The sequence below is a fragment of the Heteronotia binoei genome, chromosome 10, assembly GCF_032191835.1.
Source record: "Heteronotia binoei isolate CCM8104 ecotype False Entrance Well chromosome 10, APGP_CSIRO_Hbin_v1, whole genome shotgun sequence".
In the NCBI taxonomy this organism is placed as follows: domain Eukaryota; kingdom Metazoa; phylum Chordata; class Lepidosauria; order Squamata; family Gekkonidae; genus Heteronotia; species Heteronotia binoei.
The window spans coordinates 44,230,255-44,249,163 of NC_083232.1; the positions used below are offsets into that span (position 1 = coordinate 44,230,255).

The following is an 18,909-nucleotide window of genomic DNA, read 5'->3' on the forward strand; positions in this document are numbered from 1 at the left end:
TATTGGGTACAAGATATAAGGTGTGTTCACCATGTTTTTCTAGTTTTTCTAGTTTTCAGATGTTCTTAAGAACATGGATGGTCTGTCTTATGTGTAAATGGTCCCAATCTGCGGACATATATATCCACAGATCCTTTACTATTGGGTACAAGATATAAGGTGTGTTCACCATGTTTTTTATTACATTCCAGGTCACTTTTGGAATGTCTTCCCTTTTGAGGCTCACCAGTTGCCTACTTTACTCTTCTTTAGACACTGGGCCAGAATATTTTACCCTACCCAGGCTTCTAATTACGGGATTATAAATGTTTTACGGTTTGTTGTTAGCCTGAGGACTGTTCTGTCAGTGTCATTTTAGACTGCTGCATTTACAGGGTTTTACACCTTGGGTTGCTTTTATTGATATAATTTTTAAAAATTGAACTGGACTGTTTTATTGATGTTTTTACATACAAAGCATATTGATATATTTTGCTGATATCCTTTATTAGAAGTGTATTTTTAAATATACATCACTATTGAACAATCTTGTCTTCCTGTGAACCCATATGAAAAGGGAGAGGAAATCAAAACATAAAATGAGAAAAAAGAGAAAAAGGAAGGTGGAAAGTGGAAAGTGAACCTTATCCAAACTGATATAATTATGTATAAAGCAGTTTCATTGAGATCTAAAAATTCAGGCCAGATACCATTATATTTCATGCCTGCATTCAGTCTATTAAATGCTGGGTTTTTTCCTTCACTATAAGATGCAGTAGTTCTTCTGTCCAAGTTCTTTGTTGTGGTAGGGTAAGACACTTTCCTCTTTGACTAATCTGCCGTCTCCTCTGTTGAATCACATTTCTATGTAGTTTTCACTTACTTGAGATGTACCTGGCTCCAGACTCCAGCTGAGACTCATGGATTTTTCTTAAGCTTGGTTGGACAAGGAAGTTTCTAATTAGAGAATGGCATTGGTAATAGCAGCCAAAGATCTTGCACCCAAGAAGCCATTTACTAATTTCACAGGTTTTTTTCTACAGATGCATAGCAGCCAGCCTGGCATTCTGAGCTGTCTTCATTTACGTTCTCAAAGGCAAACAGCCTTGTCTATGAAATCATTAAGCAGGCACACTATTGTTAAAAAAACCTCAAACTGTCTCTCCAGTACCCTTTTTCCTGCTGAAATAATAGAGTCTGTAATACTAAAATGTACATACTGTGAAATTACTTTTCACAGCACATGTATAATGGAAATATTTTTCTCTCTCTTCCATTACCCCACAGGTCTTATTTCGGCTGAACTTCCTAGTTGTGGTGCTGTGCATAGTGATGGATCGGTCTTACCAGTTCTATTATTTTGTTCCTCTGGTCACTGTCTGGTTTATGATTATATATGTTACATTAGCTCTGTGGCCTCAGATAGTCCAGAAGAAAGCCAATGGTAATTTTTTTTCAACATTAAAAAGCCTTTTGGTATGCTAAAATAGATAAGCACTTTTGTTTGTAATGTAGTTATATTTACTTTCAGGTTTCTTTGGAATTAATACTATCACTTTAATAAGCTGTACATTATATTTGCCTCCATTAATTAAATTATTCTGTAAGACAATCATCGAAATTCTTCTTCTGGCCAAATACGTTACATTGCAGATTACAAATCATAGAACACAATCAGGGTACACAGAGGATTTCATTGTGAAAACTACTGTTTCATATTGGAAACAACAAGTGCATGAAAAGAAGTCTTCCACATTTTTGCACATTTCTTTCAATTGTGTGCAACTAGTGTTTTCCTGACCTACCACTGCTTTTTCAATACCAGTTTTTGAAACCTTAAAACAGCTTCTACAGTATCGCTTAGAGATAACATAATGAACAAAACGATTTCACAGCACGATTTTTCTCCGTGTTGTCATCACTGAAGGCAATAGAGGTCTCCTTTTCCCGCAGTCTAAATCTGGGCAGGTAGAGTGACAGATGCACAGGAAACTGAGTTGCTTCTTGTTTTGCATCTTTCTACTGGCTGTCTTATTGGAGCCCAGTGTTGTTTCGAGGTTTTCACCCTGGTCCACTTCTCAGGGCATATGACTGACTGGGGCAGAATGTAAATGCAGATGCATATTCGCTAATGCAATGCATATTGGCAGCATATCTGGATATGGTCCATTGGCACTGTTACTTTCAATGGGATGAGCACTGAGAAACAATGCATTCTCTCAAACATGTTCTGTCCCTACTATATTCAATCAATTTATTTATTCAGCCAACAACCAGTACAAATCAAAAGCTAATTGGTCCTTCCTTTTGCCAACAGTTAGAAATCTCTAAAAATGTGAAATCTGTACGTAACGTTTCACAATTAATTCTACAAGCTGCTGGAAAAAAATTGAGTACAGCTAATAGTAACCTGTTGGTTAGCACCCATTAAAAGGTCCTTTAAAGTATCAGCATGAGAACATCCTGGATACTTATTAAACAGATGGGAAATTATATTTTGACAGAACTTCCTGATAAAAGCGACTGTAAAACAGTACCTGCTCAACTGATCCCACCTCTTCAGTGCCAGATGGAGAGATTCTCTCCTTCATGGGGGTCAAAGTTCAAAGTACAGACCTTTATTGGCATAAGAGCAATATATCTTCCCTCTAAAACTACAGAGGGGAGGACTTGCCATGTCACCAAAGTGGAAGCTCTCCATTGACTGGGAACCTCCAGAACTGAGAGATATGGTGCTGGGGCAACAACAACATATTTAAGCTTCTCTGGAATCAAAACATTTGGGACATTGTTAATATCTCTTTGATGTTTTGTGTCAAGCACTCTTTGTTTATCCCGTAACCCATCTGCAGAACAAATTTGAAAGAGAAATCCATATTCTGCAGTTCAGAATGTATGGCCTTCTCCCAAGAAGACTGGAAATTGTCTTGTAGGACTAAAGCTATCAAACCTTCAGGCTGTATGCTAATTTTAACCAATAGTTGATGGAGGCAAGGCTTATCCTGACTTCCACCTTAACCAAGCCCGACTCAAGATGTAGACTGGCACTGGACACACAACTAGGTACCTGAAATAGAGGTCTCAAAAATCTTGATTGGACTTTTTCTCAAGCAGCAAAGTGAGAAGAAGGGGATCCAAGTATTGTCCCATACATTAATTGGGGCAATGTTCTTGCCTGAAATAATCAGAGGACTGCTGGTACATACATGTCTCCTTTGGTGCATTCAAATTTAAAATGTCCTTTGCAGATTTTTGACCAGTTGTTGCAGCATAGTCATGGTGAACAGTTATTCTCCCAAAGAAATGTCTCATCAACCCTAAGTATTTAAAAACTTGTTCCAGGTTATGGCCATTGATGTTCCAAGACACTTTCTTTTTTTGCCAAATGATAATTTTTTATAGTTAATCTCTAAAAGGGTCTCTTCACAGTAACAGCTGAATGCCTTGAGTGCTCTTTTCAAACTCACTGGGGATCTGGACAATAGAATTGTATCATCAGCAAACAGCAAAGCTGGGATTTTCCTATTAGCTAGAGTAAGGTGGTGGGTATCACTGGAGCTTATGCTACTAACCAGATTGTTAATGTATAGGCTGAATAACACTGGTGCTAAAACACATCCCTGTTTTACTCTTTTAGCTGTAGTTTCCAGGTTGGAAAGGTGCCCAGCCCTGTCGCATCTAACTCTAAGGCAGGGGTGGGGAACGTTTTTTCTGCCAAGGGCCATTTGGATATTTATAACATCATTTGTGGGCCATACAAAATTATCAACTTTTAAAAATAGTACTCTGCTGAGGGAGAACGATTCAGGCTGGCAAAATTAATGCAAATAATTGTTTTTCTATTTGAAGTCATGTTGGGAGAGCCTAATTTGGCACCCACACACAAACCTCCGGCCTGTCGTTCTAAGGAGATGTAGAAAAAGCCCAGCAGGAACTCATTAGCATATTAGACCACATCCCCCATTATTAGCATATTAGGTCACACACTCATTAGCATATTGGGCCACACCATCTGGGATGATCAAGTGCATATTGAACTGGTGATAGCTGGCTCCCACCCCTAGCACCCCTCCCTCCCTCCCTCCATGTGGAAACTGCAGCTGCTCCCAGCAGACCTTTAAAGGCACCCATATACCCCAGCAGCAGTCCTTCACAATGCCCACCACTCAGGCTCCTCAGAGAGAAAGAGAGAGAGAGGAGAAAGGGAAAAAATGGCCAGGGGGAGAAATAGAAAGAAAGGGAAATAAAGAAATGAGGAGAAAACTTATCTGAACTGTGACAGTGACTTTTCCAAGCCCCACATTGATCTCTGCTGGCCAGTCAGGCCCTGGGGAGGCTGCTGCGCAGCGCAGCTCCACAACCCTCACCAGCCATTCGGGCCACAGTGAGGCCACCACATGGCTCAGCTCGGCCCATCAATCCTGGAGGACCAGACCAAGTGATCTCAAGGGCCGTTAATGGCCCTTGGGCTGGATGTTCCCCACACCTGCTCTAAGGGAAGTGTTTGAATAGAGGGTTTGTATTAAATATAACAGCTTTCAGTTTCTCCTACAACAGATTCCTGAATATGGAGTCAAAAGCTCATCTCAAGTCAAGAAAGGCAGCAACTAGTTAACTGTGCAACTGAATCAGTGTGTGGGATCATTAACCTGTTTGATTTGGCAGTGTGGATTTGTTCTCTGCTTCCTCCAGTACGTGCCTCTTAAGACAGTTATGTGTATTTTCACAAAATGGGATAACAAACATTGACACAAAGGCAACAAGTTTAGTGAGGGAGCAAAGATGTTTGGCTTGGCACTAATTTTAATAGGGTAATTTGTTTTAAAGGAGAAAAAATTAGGTTGTGTGTGTGTATTACATGGAAGCAGAGTGCTCATCTGTTACCACTGGAGAAACAAGAACCAAAGACTCACTTTTTTATTATTATTCTTGTCCACAGGAAATTGCTTCTGGCATTTTGGTTTACTGCTGAAACTAGCTTCCCTGTTCACTTGTATATATTTTCTATCATGTTCTCAGGTTTGTATTTTCGTATGTTTTACTTTATAATTTTGTATACACTTACATAAACTTTACATATAATTTTCTTGTATATTTTGCTTTAAATTCTAATATTAATATTAGACCAAATTAATATTTTAAGACAATTTAGTAATTATAATTTAAAGTATATATATATTTAAAAAGCACCTGCAGCTATGGTTCAGCAGTAGCTGTAATCTCCGATGGTCTTGTCTGTCAGACAGCAGCAGACATCCATTCAACTTTATGGCAAATCTGTTACCCCCTTGCATTTAATTGAGCATATAAATGAAATGCAAGGAATCATCAAAAGGCCTGAATTCAGAGCATCTACTTTCAGAAAGCACATTAGCCTGTGGGGGGTGGGAAGTGCCATCAAGTCACAGCTGACTTATGGTGAGCAGGTAGGGTTTTCAAGGTAAGAGACATTCAGGGGTGGTTTGCCATTGCCTGCCTCCATGTCATGCTCCTGATATTCCATGGAGTTCTCCCCTCCAAATGCTAGCCAGGGCCAACCCTGCTTAGCTGCCAAGATCTGCCAAGATTGGCCTATCCAGGTGAGGGCACATTAGCCTGTGCTGGCTGTTTTGTTTTTTGGAAGAGTGTATTGTTTCTTCATTCTGCTTATCACTTGTTTATCCAGATATTCTTGTATACTTTAAATTTCAGTGACAAAAAATTTAGTAGCTAAAGCCAGGTTGTACAGCTAAAAATATGTAGTGACCATTGAGGGACAAACAATACCTTACATCTTTGTTTCTAACATTAAGGTGCTGTAAGAACAACCTGGTTTTCCTTCTGAATTTTTTTGTTACCAAAATTTAAATACCAGCATTTTATAAATCAAAAGCAGATTTTAAAAAAAATTTCTACTATTTAATTGTGGAAACATGTGACTCAGAAATGTCTGAAATCAGGAAAAATTCACCTATGTCCTTTTTTAGAATGCTACTCTGAAATGAAAAATTGTTTCTGATCAACATGAGTATATTCAGAGCAGCTGGACTGTTGTCTGTGCTTGCTGATAAAAGAAGCTAGATTCACATTCTCCTTTCAAAGAGCTGATACTGCATTCAAGCTTTGCATATTCAGCTATGTGTAGATTGGGGAACTGCATGTGTAGCAACTGTTTGTGTAAATGCAAGTAGTAATCACAGATATAGCCTTGAGATGCTAGATTGGACTATATATTTAATGTGAATATATTGGTACAAAATAATTTAATGTTGAAAATATTCCCAATTATTCAAATAGTCTTTACAGTTAGGATCACAAAATGTCTACACCTGTGAGTTTCTGATTTTTTTTTTCCCATTGGAGATAATCGCTCACACATTGACACTGTATGAATGAACTTTCTGAAAACGTTCTCCTTTTGAAAGCTCATGGGACTTTCAGTAACTTTCTCTGTTGCTTAAAAAATTTCTCTTAACTAATAATGTGCTCAAAACATCTTTTGATTTTAAAAAAATGATAGTACATTCAAGAAACCCCTACTTGATTTAAACTTGACTCAAACTGTTCAGTTTGTTGAAATAGGTGCATTCCACAACAACCTCATTATTGTAAAGAACATGGTTTCAAACATTTTGAGGGAGCTTGTATGAGCTGACCTGTTTGGCAGCAAAACAAAAAGTAGAACTCTTGACGCCTTGATAGTTCCATTCCTGATGATGGAACTCGTGGCCTTTCATTTATGCCGGGCCCACCAGCAATCACTGGGCAACTTGGTACTACACAGTTTGCATGACTCATCAACAGCAGCCACCTTACAAAAGACAGTGTGGTGTAGTGGTCTGAACCTGAGATTAGGACCTGGGAGTCCCAGGTTTGAATCCCCACTCTGCTGTGGAAGCTCACTGGGTAACTTTTGTTCAGTCACATGTTCTCAGCCTAACCTGCCACACAGGGTTGTAGCAAGAATAAAATGGAAGAGTGAAAATTCAAGGGATGAATGTTGTAAGCTGCTTGGGATCCCCATTAGGGAGGAAGGTGGAGGGTAAAATAAATAAAAAACATTGTTGAAGATCGGCGGGGGGGGGGGCAGACAGGAGGCAGGTTGGTGGATAGGAGGGAAAGGAGGGAAATATGAGGATATGGGGTTTGCCTAGAGGAGGGAAAGAGAAAATAGTGTGTGCCATACATACAGGGAAAAGCGAAGTACCTTCTGAAAACCTTGCAAATTCCCCATCATTTTGGCCACTGTGTGGCACAAAGTGTTTTACTGGATGGCCATTGGCCTGATTAAACATGGCTTCTCTTATGTTCTTATCACATAACTGGGTCTGGCCCAGCTGGCACTGCACAACTTAGCCAGGCTGTCCTCAGAAAGTGACTATCAAGGTGAAGAAAGGCAGGAAAGCTAAATCCAGGGTATCAGTAAAGTTAAATTGACTGGTGGGTAGGAAGGAAAAAAGGAAGCAGGGAAAAGGCCTTCTATTGATAGAAACTAAGGCTTCAAGATTGGCAATACTGTTGTGGTTATCTAGCAATGGCTATTGAGGGTGTTCTTTTCTTTTTTTTGAAAGATACGGGCACTGCTTCTAGCGGGAGGAGGGGTGTTAACTCCCATGGTTCTTTGTTGGATATCTTTTATTTGTTTTAAATCTCAGATTTTTCCGCAGACTTAAGACTTTTCATCTTGTTTGTCTGTGTCCCCAATTTCTGGTTTTAAGTATCTACAGATGGAACCATGTTGAGAATTGGTTATATTGATGTTAGGGAAGAGGCCTGTATAATACATGTCTGTGGTCCTGATCCAAGGATTCCTGACTTACAGCTACAGGATGCACAAAGGCATGTCTCTTTTTGCCAAACAGAAGGGTGGGAAGAATTCTGATGTGAAGAGGTAGTTATGTGATCTGCTGCTGCATGCTAGGGAATCTTTGGATGCAGGACAAAGCCCTTGTCTTTTTAAGAATGATGTTTTCAATTATGTCTAACCCTAAAACTAGGAGGACTTAAACCGATGGTAAAATAATGAAGTGTTCTATTACCGTCTTAGGCATTTTCACATTCATGTGTGTTTGCTTTCAGAAATGTTTCTGTTTAATTATATGACCAAGCTGTTCATCTTTTAATGTCTTTCTTATAGGGTGCATTTGAGAAATTTTTTTCTCTTTGGCCATTGTCCAAAGGTTTTGAATTAAATGGGAGTGTCTATGAATGGTGGTTTAGGTGGAAACTAGATCGATATGTAAGTAATGCTTTATTTACTGTGTTACTCATTTGTGGCTTTTCTGTCTGTAAATTATGTTTAATTAGCCTCACCTTATGCAGGGGAAAACAAACTGCAGTGCTTGCCATCTTGTAAATAAAAATAGGAAATACAAATAAATAAAAATAGTCATTTCCAACTCTGGGATAGGAACCTCCCAAATAAAGTTTCATAACCTTTCCAATTGGACAAATGTAATCCACACATATGTAATAGTGTAAGGAAGGCTTTGGATTCTGAAATAAATGGGTTTATTTGAAAGAGATTATTACAAGTCTTCACATCAGCTTTTAAGCAAGGATTGTCTTTGAAGGAGGCTGAAGATGCTGTGAGCCGTCTAGAACAAGGACTTTTTCTATGAATGTATTTTGCAAGTTTTGTATATCAGTGTTAGCCTGTATTTTGATATTTTCAGTAAGTTTTGTAACATATTATACTGTGTTATGTAAGATGAAAGAATGATTGTTATAAATGAGAGTATGAACTAGGCATGATGGATATTGAGGTTATTAGTAATTAGTGTTTGCAACAGCCAGTGACTTTGTTCATATTCAGCTCCAGTTGGGGACTGGAGATCTCCCAGAATTATAACTGAATTCCAGACTACAGAAATCAGCTCTTCTGGAGAAAAAAACAGCTTTGAAGGGTGGACTGAATGGCAGTACGCCATTTTGAGGTTCCTTCACAAACCTCAACTCCCCCCCAAAAAAATTTACCTGGAATTTCCACCCCTGGAGTTGGCAGTCTTACAGGTGGACATGCACAAAGGGCCTTAAGTGAACTTGTTATGTGAAAAACACTTGAAATATGCTAAAGCTGTAATTGAGTAGTTCTTCTTTCTCTTGCAGGTTGTTTTCCATGGGATGTTGTTTGCTTTTATTTATTTAACGTTTCAGAAACGGCAGGTCCTATCAGAAGGAAAGGGAGAGCTGCTCTTTCCCAGCAAAGTTTCGAATGTGTTGTTATTTATTTCAGTAGTCTCTTTTTTGGTAAGCTCCCCAAATCTCTTGTTCTACTAATGTCTTTATAAACCAATCAGCCATTATTCAGGAGGTGGCAATCTCCATGAAACTAAGGCAGGACAGCTCAGTAAATCAACTTGGGACATGCTGTAGGAAGCAAGGCTATTTTAGTTTTTGCCAGCCATGTACAGAAAATGGCATCTTGAGCGAAATGGTTAAAGATATTTCCCTGCTGAAGATAAATATCTCAAAGTATAACTTGTAGAACCAACATTTCTCCTACAATGCATTCAGTATACTGGCTTCATTTGTTACCTTCAAAAATAATTGCTAGCTCATGTGTGTGTTTATGTTTTAGACATATTCTATCTGGGCGAGCAGCTGTAAAAACAAAACTGAATGCAATGAAATGCATCCTTCTGTTTCAGTTGTGCAGGTAATTATATTGTCTTCTGTGTAACAGAAAGTTTGGTTGTTCCCCACAGTTACATTGAAAGTGCTAGGCTCATAAAACAGCTGGCTATCTGGACAACAAATGACAGCAGAGTTAAATAATAGGCAACACAGCACAAATTATTGTTCTTATGGTGTGTGAGATTTTTCCTTTGGGATGGATACACAAAGTCTCATAAAGAAAGTCAAGCAACATTTATTAAATGCTTTTGAACATTGTGCCACCTTTGCAGTAGTACAAGTCCTGCAGTTGTGAGTTAAGGGGAGACTCATCTGTCATCTTTATGTCCTATGTTTGTATGGACATGTGTATGCAGAGTGCAACGTTCACATGTAGAAACATGTAATGGGCTTACTCTAGTGAAGATCTAAACCACAGTGTTAAAGATCACCATAATAGAGAACCCAAGCGCCAGGGGAATGGGTGGCAGCCATTCATGTAAAGGTCTGTAACTTGGTGCCTGATATCACCTTTCCTGGTGCTTTTAGAAAGTGGGGAGTTTTTGTTCAACAAGGCTTCTAATTGTCCGTTGGAAATTTGATAAGCCATACAGCTGTAATTCTGACTTTTAACTATTGAATGTGTAATTTTTATATGTTTTGATTTGAATTGTTTTGTGATTTTTTACTGTGAGCTGCCCTGAGCCTGCTTCAACGCGGAGGGCAGGATATAAATTAATAAATAGATTTTTTTAAACATTGCTCTGGCACCCACAGACACTACAGGACAAGGATCTTCAGAGTGTGACAGCCATAATATGCCTGGCTCCACCTCCTGTGGTAGCCATTCTATGTTTGTGCCCAGGACACCACACTGTTAGAATTCCAAAGGTGCCCACAGGGTCAGAAAGACTGGGGATCTCTGACATAGATGATAGAATGTGAAGAAAATCATTGGGAAAAGGGTTAAAACAGTCCCTGGTGACTCCAGTTTCTTGTAGGGAAAGTGGATATTTACTCATTCTCCAGAAGTTTGGCTTGATTGCATCTGTTTATTTTATTCTATAGACTTTACCAACAGCCATCAACAGTTCATTTCTATCTATATAGCCTTGCCTTTTATAAGCATACACTCTGTGTTACATCAGATACTTGTGCTACATTGTGGGACTGTGGCACTGGGATCCTTTTGTTAAATGTTAGTTATTGGTGCTCTCTGAACCCAGGGCCAGCCCGCCCACTAGGCAATTAGGCATTTGCCTAGGGCGCTGGCAGGGTGGGGGCACTGAATTCGGCTCTCCCCCCCGCCCCATGACCTAGGCAAATCTCTCCTTTGCCTTGAGGGTTGCGCTCCCCAGCCTCTTCCTGCGAAGAGGGGAGGAGGCAGTGGCCACTCTTTCAGCAGTGTTCCTTCCCACAGCTCCTGCCCTGGCCCTCTTCCTGCACTGATATGAATCACACTGGAGGGCTGGCATAGGAGCTGTGAGCCTCCAGCGCCATTTTGCCCACTGATCAGTGGGGGGCACCTGAAATCACCCAGGAAGCTGTGGCACTCCACCACCCCTTTCGGGCCATTGAAATGGTACAGAAGGGAGGGAGGAGAAGGCTTGGGGAGTCATGGAAGGACCCTCGCAGCCCTCAAGCCACTGGTGCTCGTCGCTTGTCCCCCGTGTGGATGGCCGGTGCGGCGCTGTGGAGGGGGGTGGCAGGACGCAGCACCGCAGTGGGGGGCTGCGGGCCATGAGTCTGCCTGGGGTGCCATGTCCCCTAAAGCTGGCCCTGTCTGAACCACAGCTAAATGAGATGCTGGAGACATCTTCCATGGCTTTACATTCCTATATGCAGCAGTTGAAGGACTGGCAAGACTGACTTGGGGCCATGGCAGAGCTTTTTAATGTTCTCCAATTGCGATTTTTATTAACAGCTTTAGGGAAATGCAAGGTATATTGAGAAGACAGAGATGAGTTTTAAAAAATCACCCTTCCCCTCTGCTTTGTGGTCTTTGTCCAATAAAACACATTTACAGGCTGTAGCTATTACTAGAAATGTCAAGAGATGGGAGATCCATTCACATTCTCACCAACATCCCATCCAATACAGACCTCCTAATTTCTGGTTTCAGTACAATATGGTGTGAAAACTAATGGGTTATGTGTTTAGAACATGTATAAAATAAATGGAAAAAGATTTATTGAAGGCAGCTTTATACATAAGATGGTTTTGTCTTTTAGATATTAGCTTTTATCCTTATAAGGAATATACCTGGCTATGCTCGTTCTGTGTACAGTTCATTTTTTGCCTGGTTTGGCAGAATTTCTCTTGAGGTAAGTATCCTAAACAGTATGAGGACAATAAGCATGTGCTACAAGCAGTGTTCCCTCTAAGCTGAGTTAGTGTGAGCTAGCTCACAGTTTTTTAGCCCCTGGCTCTCACATTTTTGTCTTAGCTCAGGAAAAAATGGTCCCAGAGCAAACTAATATATGCAGTAGCTCACAACTTTAATGCCAGAAGCTCATAAAGCAGAATTTTTGCTCACAAGACTCCACAGCTTAGAGCGCGCATTGGCTACAAATAACATAGTTTCATTATGATCTGTGTGCAGTGTTGAACATTCTAAATTTTAAGGAGCTGTTATAGGAAGGACTTGAAATTCAGCTTGTTCTTTTGTGTTTTTTCTCTCTCACAAAAGTGCCTTATATTGTCCTTGAGAGAAAATGGCTTCCCTTTGATTCATACTTATTATTGATCAAGAAAGGCAGAGAAAGTTATTTCAGAATGGAAAGTATTATTACTCGAGTAGTTAAGACTGTACCTAAGGTATCAGTAAATGAATAAATACCTTCTTTAGCATAGCTTATTCTAGAAAAACCTTTGAAGGTTTACATGGCTGTGTAATATAGCACTCAAATAAAACATGTCTCCCGTCTTGCCTAGTTATAAGGCTTACTGAGACAGCGTGCGTGATCCCCTTAGAACACTTGACATTCTATATGAATTGTTGTTATCCTCATTAACATACAATGAACAGGTTGTTCTGCCAGGCACACAATATTTTTAATAATCAGAACAGGTTCTGAAGGTGCAATAGAAGTTCTGATTGTATATCAAAAGGAGGATGTATGCTCAAAGTCTTCTATCTTTGTATCTGTTGCATGGTGTTCCCAAGTATACTCTCTACAGGATCATATAAAATGTACATGTTCTATAAAACCAGTGCCATAAAGTGCAGGGCCTTTTTCGAGTACAGCTGCTGCACTTTATTTATAGCTTTTGTTAATTTGGGGCAATACAACAGATTCTTTATGGAACAAAAACAAGTTTTTCTGTGCTGTTTTAAATGAAAGTATAAAAGCAAAAGGAACTTGTGCTATACATAGCCATTGGACAAATGGCAGATGTTTCCTTATTAACTGTATTGATGATGTGACATCAACATGGCAAATAGTGCTACTAACCAAACTAGTATGAGACTTTAATAGTTTAACTGTTACAATTTAAAATTGAATGCTATAATCTACATACTAACCCCCCCCCCTTTTTTTTTTTTGTTACCAGCTCTTCATCTGCCAATACCACATTTGGTTAGCGGCCGACACCAAGGGGATCTTGGTTCTTGTGCCAGGAAATCCCATGCTCAACATTATTATCAGCACTTTTATATTTGTATGTGCAGCACATGAAATTTCTCAAATCACAAATGATCTTGCACAGATCGTAGTTCCAAAAGATAATGCGGTTCTGCTGAAAAGACTGCTATGCATAGGTGGATTTTTTTCAGGACTTCTCTTTTTATCAGCAATTGAAGAACAATTAAGGCATTAACTTCCATGAAATTCTTAAAAGTTTAACTTCAGGCTTACTTTGTGTCTGTCTAAGCCAAACGAAGAATTAGCGGAATTAACCAGCACACACACACACAAAGTCAAAATGAAGTCTACTGAACATGTATGAAGTGGAAATGTCACCATTTTTGTGGTCATCTCCATCTGTTAAGGAATATGGACAATCAGGCACTGTGTACAACTGCATGTGAAAAAATACACCTTTTTTACTGGAGCATTATTTCTGTTTACAGTGGTCTAAAGATGGAGGAAGGCTTGGTTAGCCAAGCCATTTGGTGACTGTTGCATTCATTTTACCTTGTGGCATTATCAAGTTGTTAAATAATTAGTAGCATACTGCAGTTAATGTATTTGTATGTTTCAAGGATCTGCTTCTGCTGCAACCCGACCCTGCAACTGTAATAGGGCCATCCTAAATGGAATTCCTCTTCTTAGTCCATTGAAGCCAAAGGGCTTAGGAGGATGTCATTCTGCCTAGGATGATACGTAAGTTCCAGCCATTGTATAGCTTATTTAAAGAGGGCACAAGGCTTAAATGCTACAGCCTGTCCTTAGGACTTTAGCATTGATCCATGATCCATTTTTTCTTACAATAATAGGGGGTATTCTGAATTCAGAAAATAATGACAATTACTTTACACATAGCTATTACATACCAAGGAAACCCTTTTAACGCTTTCAGGGTGTGTATGCAGCTGACATTAATATAATCTTAAAATTCATGTTTACAAATTATATTATCAGCATTTCAGTGAAGGCAGTTTTCAGTAATTTTGCTGTTTCTTTAGAATGCCTGAGCAGTCTTATTCTGATATTTCTAAAACTGTTTTATTTTTTCATCAATGTTTTCTGCTTCTGGAATGAATTCTAAGCATCATGATGTCAGAAGTTCAGTAAAAATGAAAAGCCCCCTGCTGCTTTCATATCTTTTCTTATTCTTATCTCCTGCCATAATATATTCACTTGTATAGAAAAAATGAGTGCAGTTCAAATCCCCTCCTCTTGGACCACACTGAAAACAATTTCCAGTAGGTCTCTCTATAGGAACTCTAAATGTATTTATTATAAGCTCTTCAGTGAAGAGATCAAGCATCTACCAATGACTATCATGCAGCTTGTATAAACACTGGGTTGGCTCCAAAGATCCATTCATGATGGTCAGATTTTTCCCTGCTTTGTTTTCCTACCAGCTGCCCCTTCTGACCCTGGGAAATGTTGATTCCTAGTGTTGCAGGAGTCACATGGAGTAATAGCCACATGGGTTAGTGTTATGCAGTAAGGAGATGGAAGGGGGTAAAACTCTACCTCTTCCATCAATGGGACAAGGCAAGGAAATAATTTTGTCCCCTTCTTGCAGGTTCTGAGACCCTGTGAAGCACTGACTTTGGGGTCAAAAAGGACTGTTGAGAGAAGGGGAAAGCAAGGAGGATCTGCAATCTTTGTGTGCGAGCACATTGCTAGATGTAATCCACTGTAATTATAATTTGTTCTTTTCATTTTGGCAGATGTATTTATCTCAGTGCTTATAATCCAAGTCCTTTCAAAATTATGAAGAGCAACCCAGATCCAACTGCTTTGAAAGGAGGGGGAAATAACCATATCTAAAATATGACCTGAATATGCTTCACTCCTCAGTGCTTTAAAAGGGCTGTAAAAATTCACCCTACGTTAAAAAAGCACCCTAAAAAAAGGACAGAAATTGAATTCTGTGGTCTGAATAGATAAACAGCTACAGGTAATGGGTGGTAGAGGAAAGTTGTTTATGGTACAATTATCTCTGTACTACTCTGTAGAATTATCTCAGTCTCTTCTTTCTCTTTACTATTTTATATGAAAACAGTTCAGATGGAGGCAAACTACAATTTAAATTTTGCAGATTTAATTCAACACTGATTCCTTGTCTTATTAAAATAATTCCAGACTCTTTTGCTTAGGAACAGGAGGCCATTTATACAAATAATAATAATTGTACATAGCATCCTCAGAAGTTTCAGATAAATCGTACCTCGGTTACAATCCAAAGTTTTCTTTTCAGAAGCTGCTATTTTAACACTGTAGGGAAACTAGATGAGACACTAGGAGATTCATGACTGTATCTTCCTGGACAATGTTTTAAAGCTAAATGGCAGTTGTTTGCAGCTCCAGTTCATATTGGGGCGTGTGTGTGTGTCAGGAGGGGTGGGGGATGATCCATTTACTCTGCAGTTTTACCCAAACTACCCTCCCTGTGCTTTTAGACTTGGAAGGGGATAAAAGACAGCTCAACTCCTTCCCCCTCCACACACACCTTTCCAGGGCATGTTGTGGAGGAAGGCTGTTTTGATCATCCAAACTGCAGAGATGTCCTATGCAGCCTCAATATATTTTTTTAAAAAACAAAAACAGGAAAGATCTGGTGATGTATCTCCTAGTGCTTCATCTGGTTTAACCTTTAGACTGTTCTTTGAGCAATGCCATGTTCCAAAAGCAGTTTGGGTTTAGTGGTACAATGTTTATTGGAGGGAAATAATGTGCCTACCCCTGTGCTATTTTCATTCTTTAAAAAGCTGTTGTGCCCAATCATACCATCCAAACAGCATATTGATGTGCTGTGATCACTTTTGTAAACAAAAGAAAAATACTGTATCTGTAGGCCTAGGAGTTATTCACGTATTCTTTCATGACATGACCTCAGACATCAGCAACTTGTCCCTGCTATTCTGGTTTGCTTACTGTTTTAGCACTTGAATAAATAGACAGTATTTCTTTTCTACACACATGTGCAATTATATGTAATGATAAAAGTGGCTTTTTAATTTATAGAAACTATACACCTCTCAGTGGGAGTTCTGGAATCACATTGTAAATGGCCATACTGAATTATAATTAGTGGGAGACAATTCCACTGAAGCACAATGGGTCCCAGATTTCTTTCATTTAATGCTTGTTGAATTACTTTGCTGGGTACATTGAATAGTAAAAAAAAATCCCTACAGTGTGCAAGTTCTATATTTTTTTTGAGTTTTTTTCTTTCCAATGGGTTATACTTTGCCACTAATCAGTACATTTGATTCATTTCAGTTAACCACTGTATGGAGGCTTGGCAAGTCATGGGTTGCATTTACAGATACCATGCATAACATTTTTAAGAGAACTATTGTTAGGTGTTGGAATTTTTTTTAATGTTTATAAACCAAGTATTGTAGATATTTTATTTATATGTTGTACAGATTTGTTTAAAGATTATTTTTGTTGGAAATGTTGCACTTGTTTGCTATTACTGTATGTGGGATAAAATATATTTTCTTTTAAAGTTATGTAAAAAATATGAAGTAATTTAAACATCAAATAAATGTGCTGTGGGTGCTTATTTTTGTACTGAAAGGAGCATTAATTAAGCAGAGAAATGTGTGTTGTTTTCAAACCTGAGGTACTGCTTTGTTTCTTGGAACTGTGTCTAAAGATGCATTAAAAAGTGAGGTTATTCTGAGATACCACCAGCACAAGAACTATGTGGGGAAGGTTACAGATGGAACACATGATGAGGGATTCTAGCACTTTTAAATGGCTAATCTTCAAGTGTCTTAAACTTAATTTGCACAAAGCATAGCTTTCCATGTTATCTCAAGTGTCAAAGAGTTACCCTGCAAAACATTTGCAGATCTAGCCATTTTAAAATGCTGTTCTTTTTATAGGGTTTAGCTGTAGAGCCTCATAGATGCTTGTCTCATTTCATTTTCTATCTTCATAGTGTGCCAGTCTCTGAGGATGCAGTGCTTGTTTAATTATGGTTTGAAATACCTTAATTGACAAACTAGTTGGTTTGGAATCCCTGTTCAAACCATGTTTTGCTAGCCTCTTGAATAATGATATGTCCATTCAAGCATCACATTAAACATGGTTAAGCTTCCTTGAGCATTATTTGGCCAGTATTTAATAGTTATATTCTGGACATGAGTGCTACTACCGTGAAACAAATGCACGCAGCTTTGGGCAAGTTTCCGTTCTCTGTTATGTCCAGGGGTTTTTTGCATAAGAGAGCCAGTTTGGGGTAGTGGTTAAGTGTGCGGACTCTTATCTGGGAGAACCGGGTTTGATTCCCCACTCCTCCACTTGCACCTGCTGGAATGGCCTTGGGTCAGCCATAGCTCTGGCAGAGGTTGAACTTGAAAGGGCAGCTGCTGTGAGAGAGCCCTCTCCAGCCCCACCCACCTCACAGGGTGTCTGTTGTGGGGGAGAAGATATGGGAGACTGTAAGCCACTCTGAGTCTCTGATTCAAAGAGAAGGGTGGGGTATAAATCTGCAATTCTTCTAACCAAGAAGATATGAAAAGATAAGACAGATATCCAAGATCTTCCCAAAACCACCATTACCATATTAAATTGCAGCATATCAGACACAGTGCTTTTCTACCTAACATATTTGCTAATAGTAAATCAAGGGAATTCAGCACTGCATGTACTAAGGCTTGCATTGCACACAACAAAAGAAGAAAGCAAGAACAGCAATTAGTAGATTGGCAGGATTTTGTTTTATGCTGAAGATTGTTCAGGAAGTCACTAATGGCCTAACAGTTATTTCCTGTGAACAGTGCTTAAGCATCTATATCAGAAATAACCAATGGTTTGATGTTTATTTTATTTTAAATATTTTAATGTAACAAATATAAAGTTAGTGTTTTTACAAATCGTTGAAAATGTCCAAAGTACAAAAAGATACAGTACAGTAGCAGTATGGAAATGATACAGTCTGACATGTGGATATTTAATACTGTGGGCATGCACACGCCATTGGAAAAAAAGCCATGCATCAGAGAAGTAAATAAGAGATGATCTTGGCTGTAGTATTTAGTTACAAATTAATAGCTTCTGTAAGTTTTCTTTCCTCAGGGATACCATTTACCTGTAAATGACAATTCACAAAAGAATCAGAAGTCAATTAGAGAAGCTAGTTGAGACAGATTCAGCCTTTCAGAAGAATCCTGAGTTCATTTACAACTTATGCCTCCTGAGTGACCATACAGATGGAATCTAGAATTGATACATGGTCACATTAATGTTTTTTAAGAGTGAAAAAGCAATATTGCACTAGTAATACTTGCCTCAAATCTTTGAAATGTTGTCATACGAAACTCTCCTTTAATCCCCGAAAGCAGTAATAAAAAAACAACAGTTTTGAATATAGTGCCCTCCAAAGCAGTTTCATGTATGTATGTCATTAACATCAGCTTGAGAATGCTGACCAGTTCTGTCCTTGATTATAAAAAAAAATTGTTTCTTGCATTTGACGTCAATCTGTGATTAACCTAGTTTTTGTCCCTTTTATTTTTCTGTTACATTTCTCACATGCCTGCCAGTGTAAATATTTTTTGGACAGGCTAGTAGAAACAAACATGCTGTTAGCCATTGCAAAGCCTGGCACACTGTGATAACGAGGGCCACTGTAAATCTCTGCTGGAGTTTTTATCAAAACCTTGTTTCCTTGTTTTCCTTATTGTTTACATAACAAGAGATA

The 18,909-nt window shown here is 38.9% G+C and overlaps 2 protein-coding genes across 6 annotated transcripts in view; one reads left to right on the forward strand and one right to left on the reverse strand.

Moving 5' to 3' along the window:
• CASD1 (CAS1 domain containing 1) overlaps positions 1 to 16,762 on the forward strand; it is a 43,832-nt gene extending 27,070 nt beyond the window's left edge. The window contains exons 12-18 of the mRNA XM_060248514.1: positions 1,267 to 1,423; positions 4,919 to 4,998; positions 8,096 to 8,197; positions 9,067 to 9,207; positions 9,539 to 9,616; positions 11,805 to 11,897; positions 13,129 to 16,762. Coding sequence (XP_060104497.1) covers positions 1,267 to 1,423; positions 4,919 to 4,998; positions 8,096 to 8,197; positions 9,067 to 9,207; positions 9,539 to 9,616; positions 11,805 to 11,897; positions 13,129 to 13,395 — 918 coding nt within the window. The 3' untranslated portion in view covers positions 13,396 to 16,762. The remainder of the gene's footprint in view (positions 1 to 1,266; positions 1,424 to 4,918; positions 4,999 to 8,095; positions 8,198 to 9,066; positions 9,208 to 9,538; positions 9,617 to 11,804; positions 11,898 to 13,128) is intronic.
• Positions 16,763 to 18,002: 1,240 nt separating this feature from the next.
• SGCE (sarcoglycan epsilon) overlaps positions 18,003 to 18,909 on the reverse strand; it is a 39,656-nt gene continuing 38,749 nt past the window's right edge. For 3 of the 5 annotated variants that reach the window (XM_060248516.1, XM_060248518.1, XM_060248515.1), the window contains 2 exons: positions 18,497 to 18,531; positions 18,003 to 18,297 (listed from right to left, as the gene is read on the reverse strand). In XM_060248516.1, the coding sequence (XP_060104499.1) occupies positions 18,247 to 18,297; positions 18,497 to 18,531 (86 nt within the window). In that variant the 3' untranslated portion in view covers positions 18,003 to 18,246. The remainder of the gene's footprint in view (positions 18,298 to 18,496; positions 18,532 to 18,909) is intronic. The other 2 variants (XM_060248519.1, XM_060248517.1) reach the window with 1 other exon arrangement.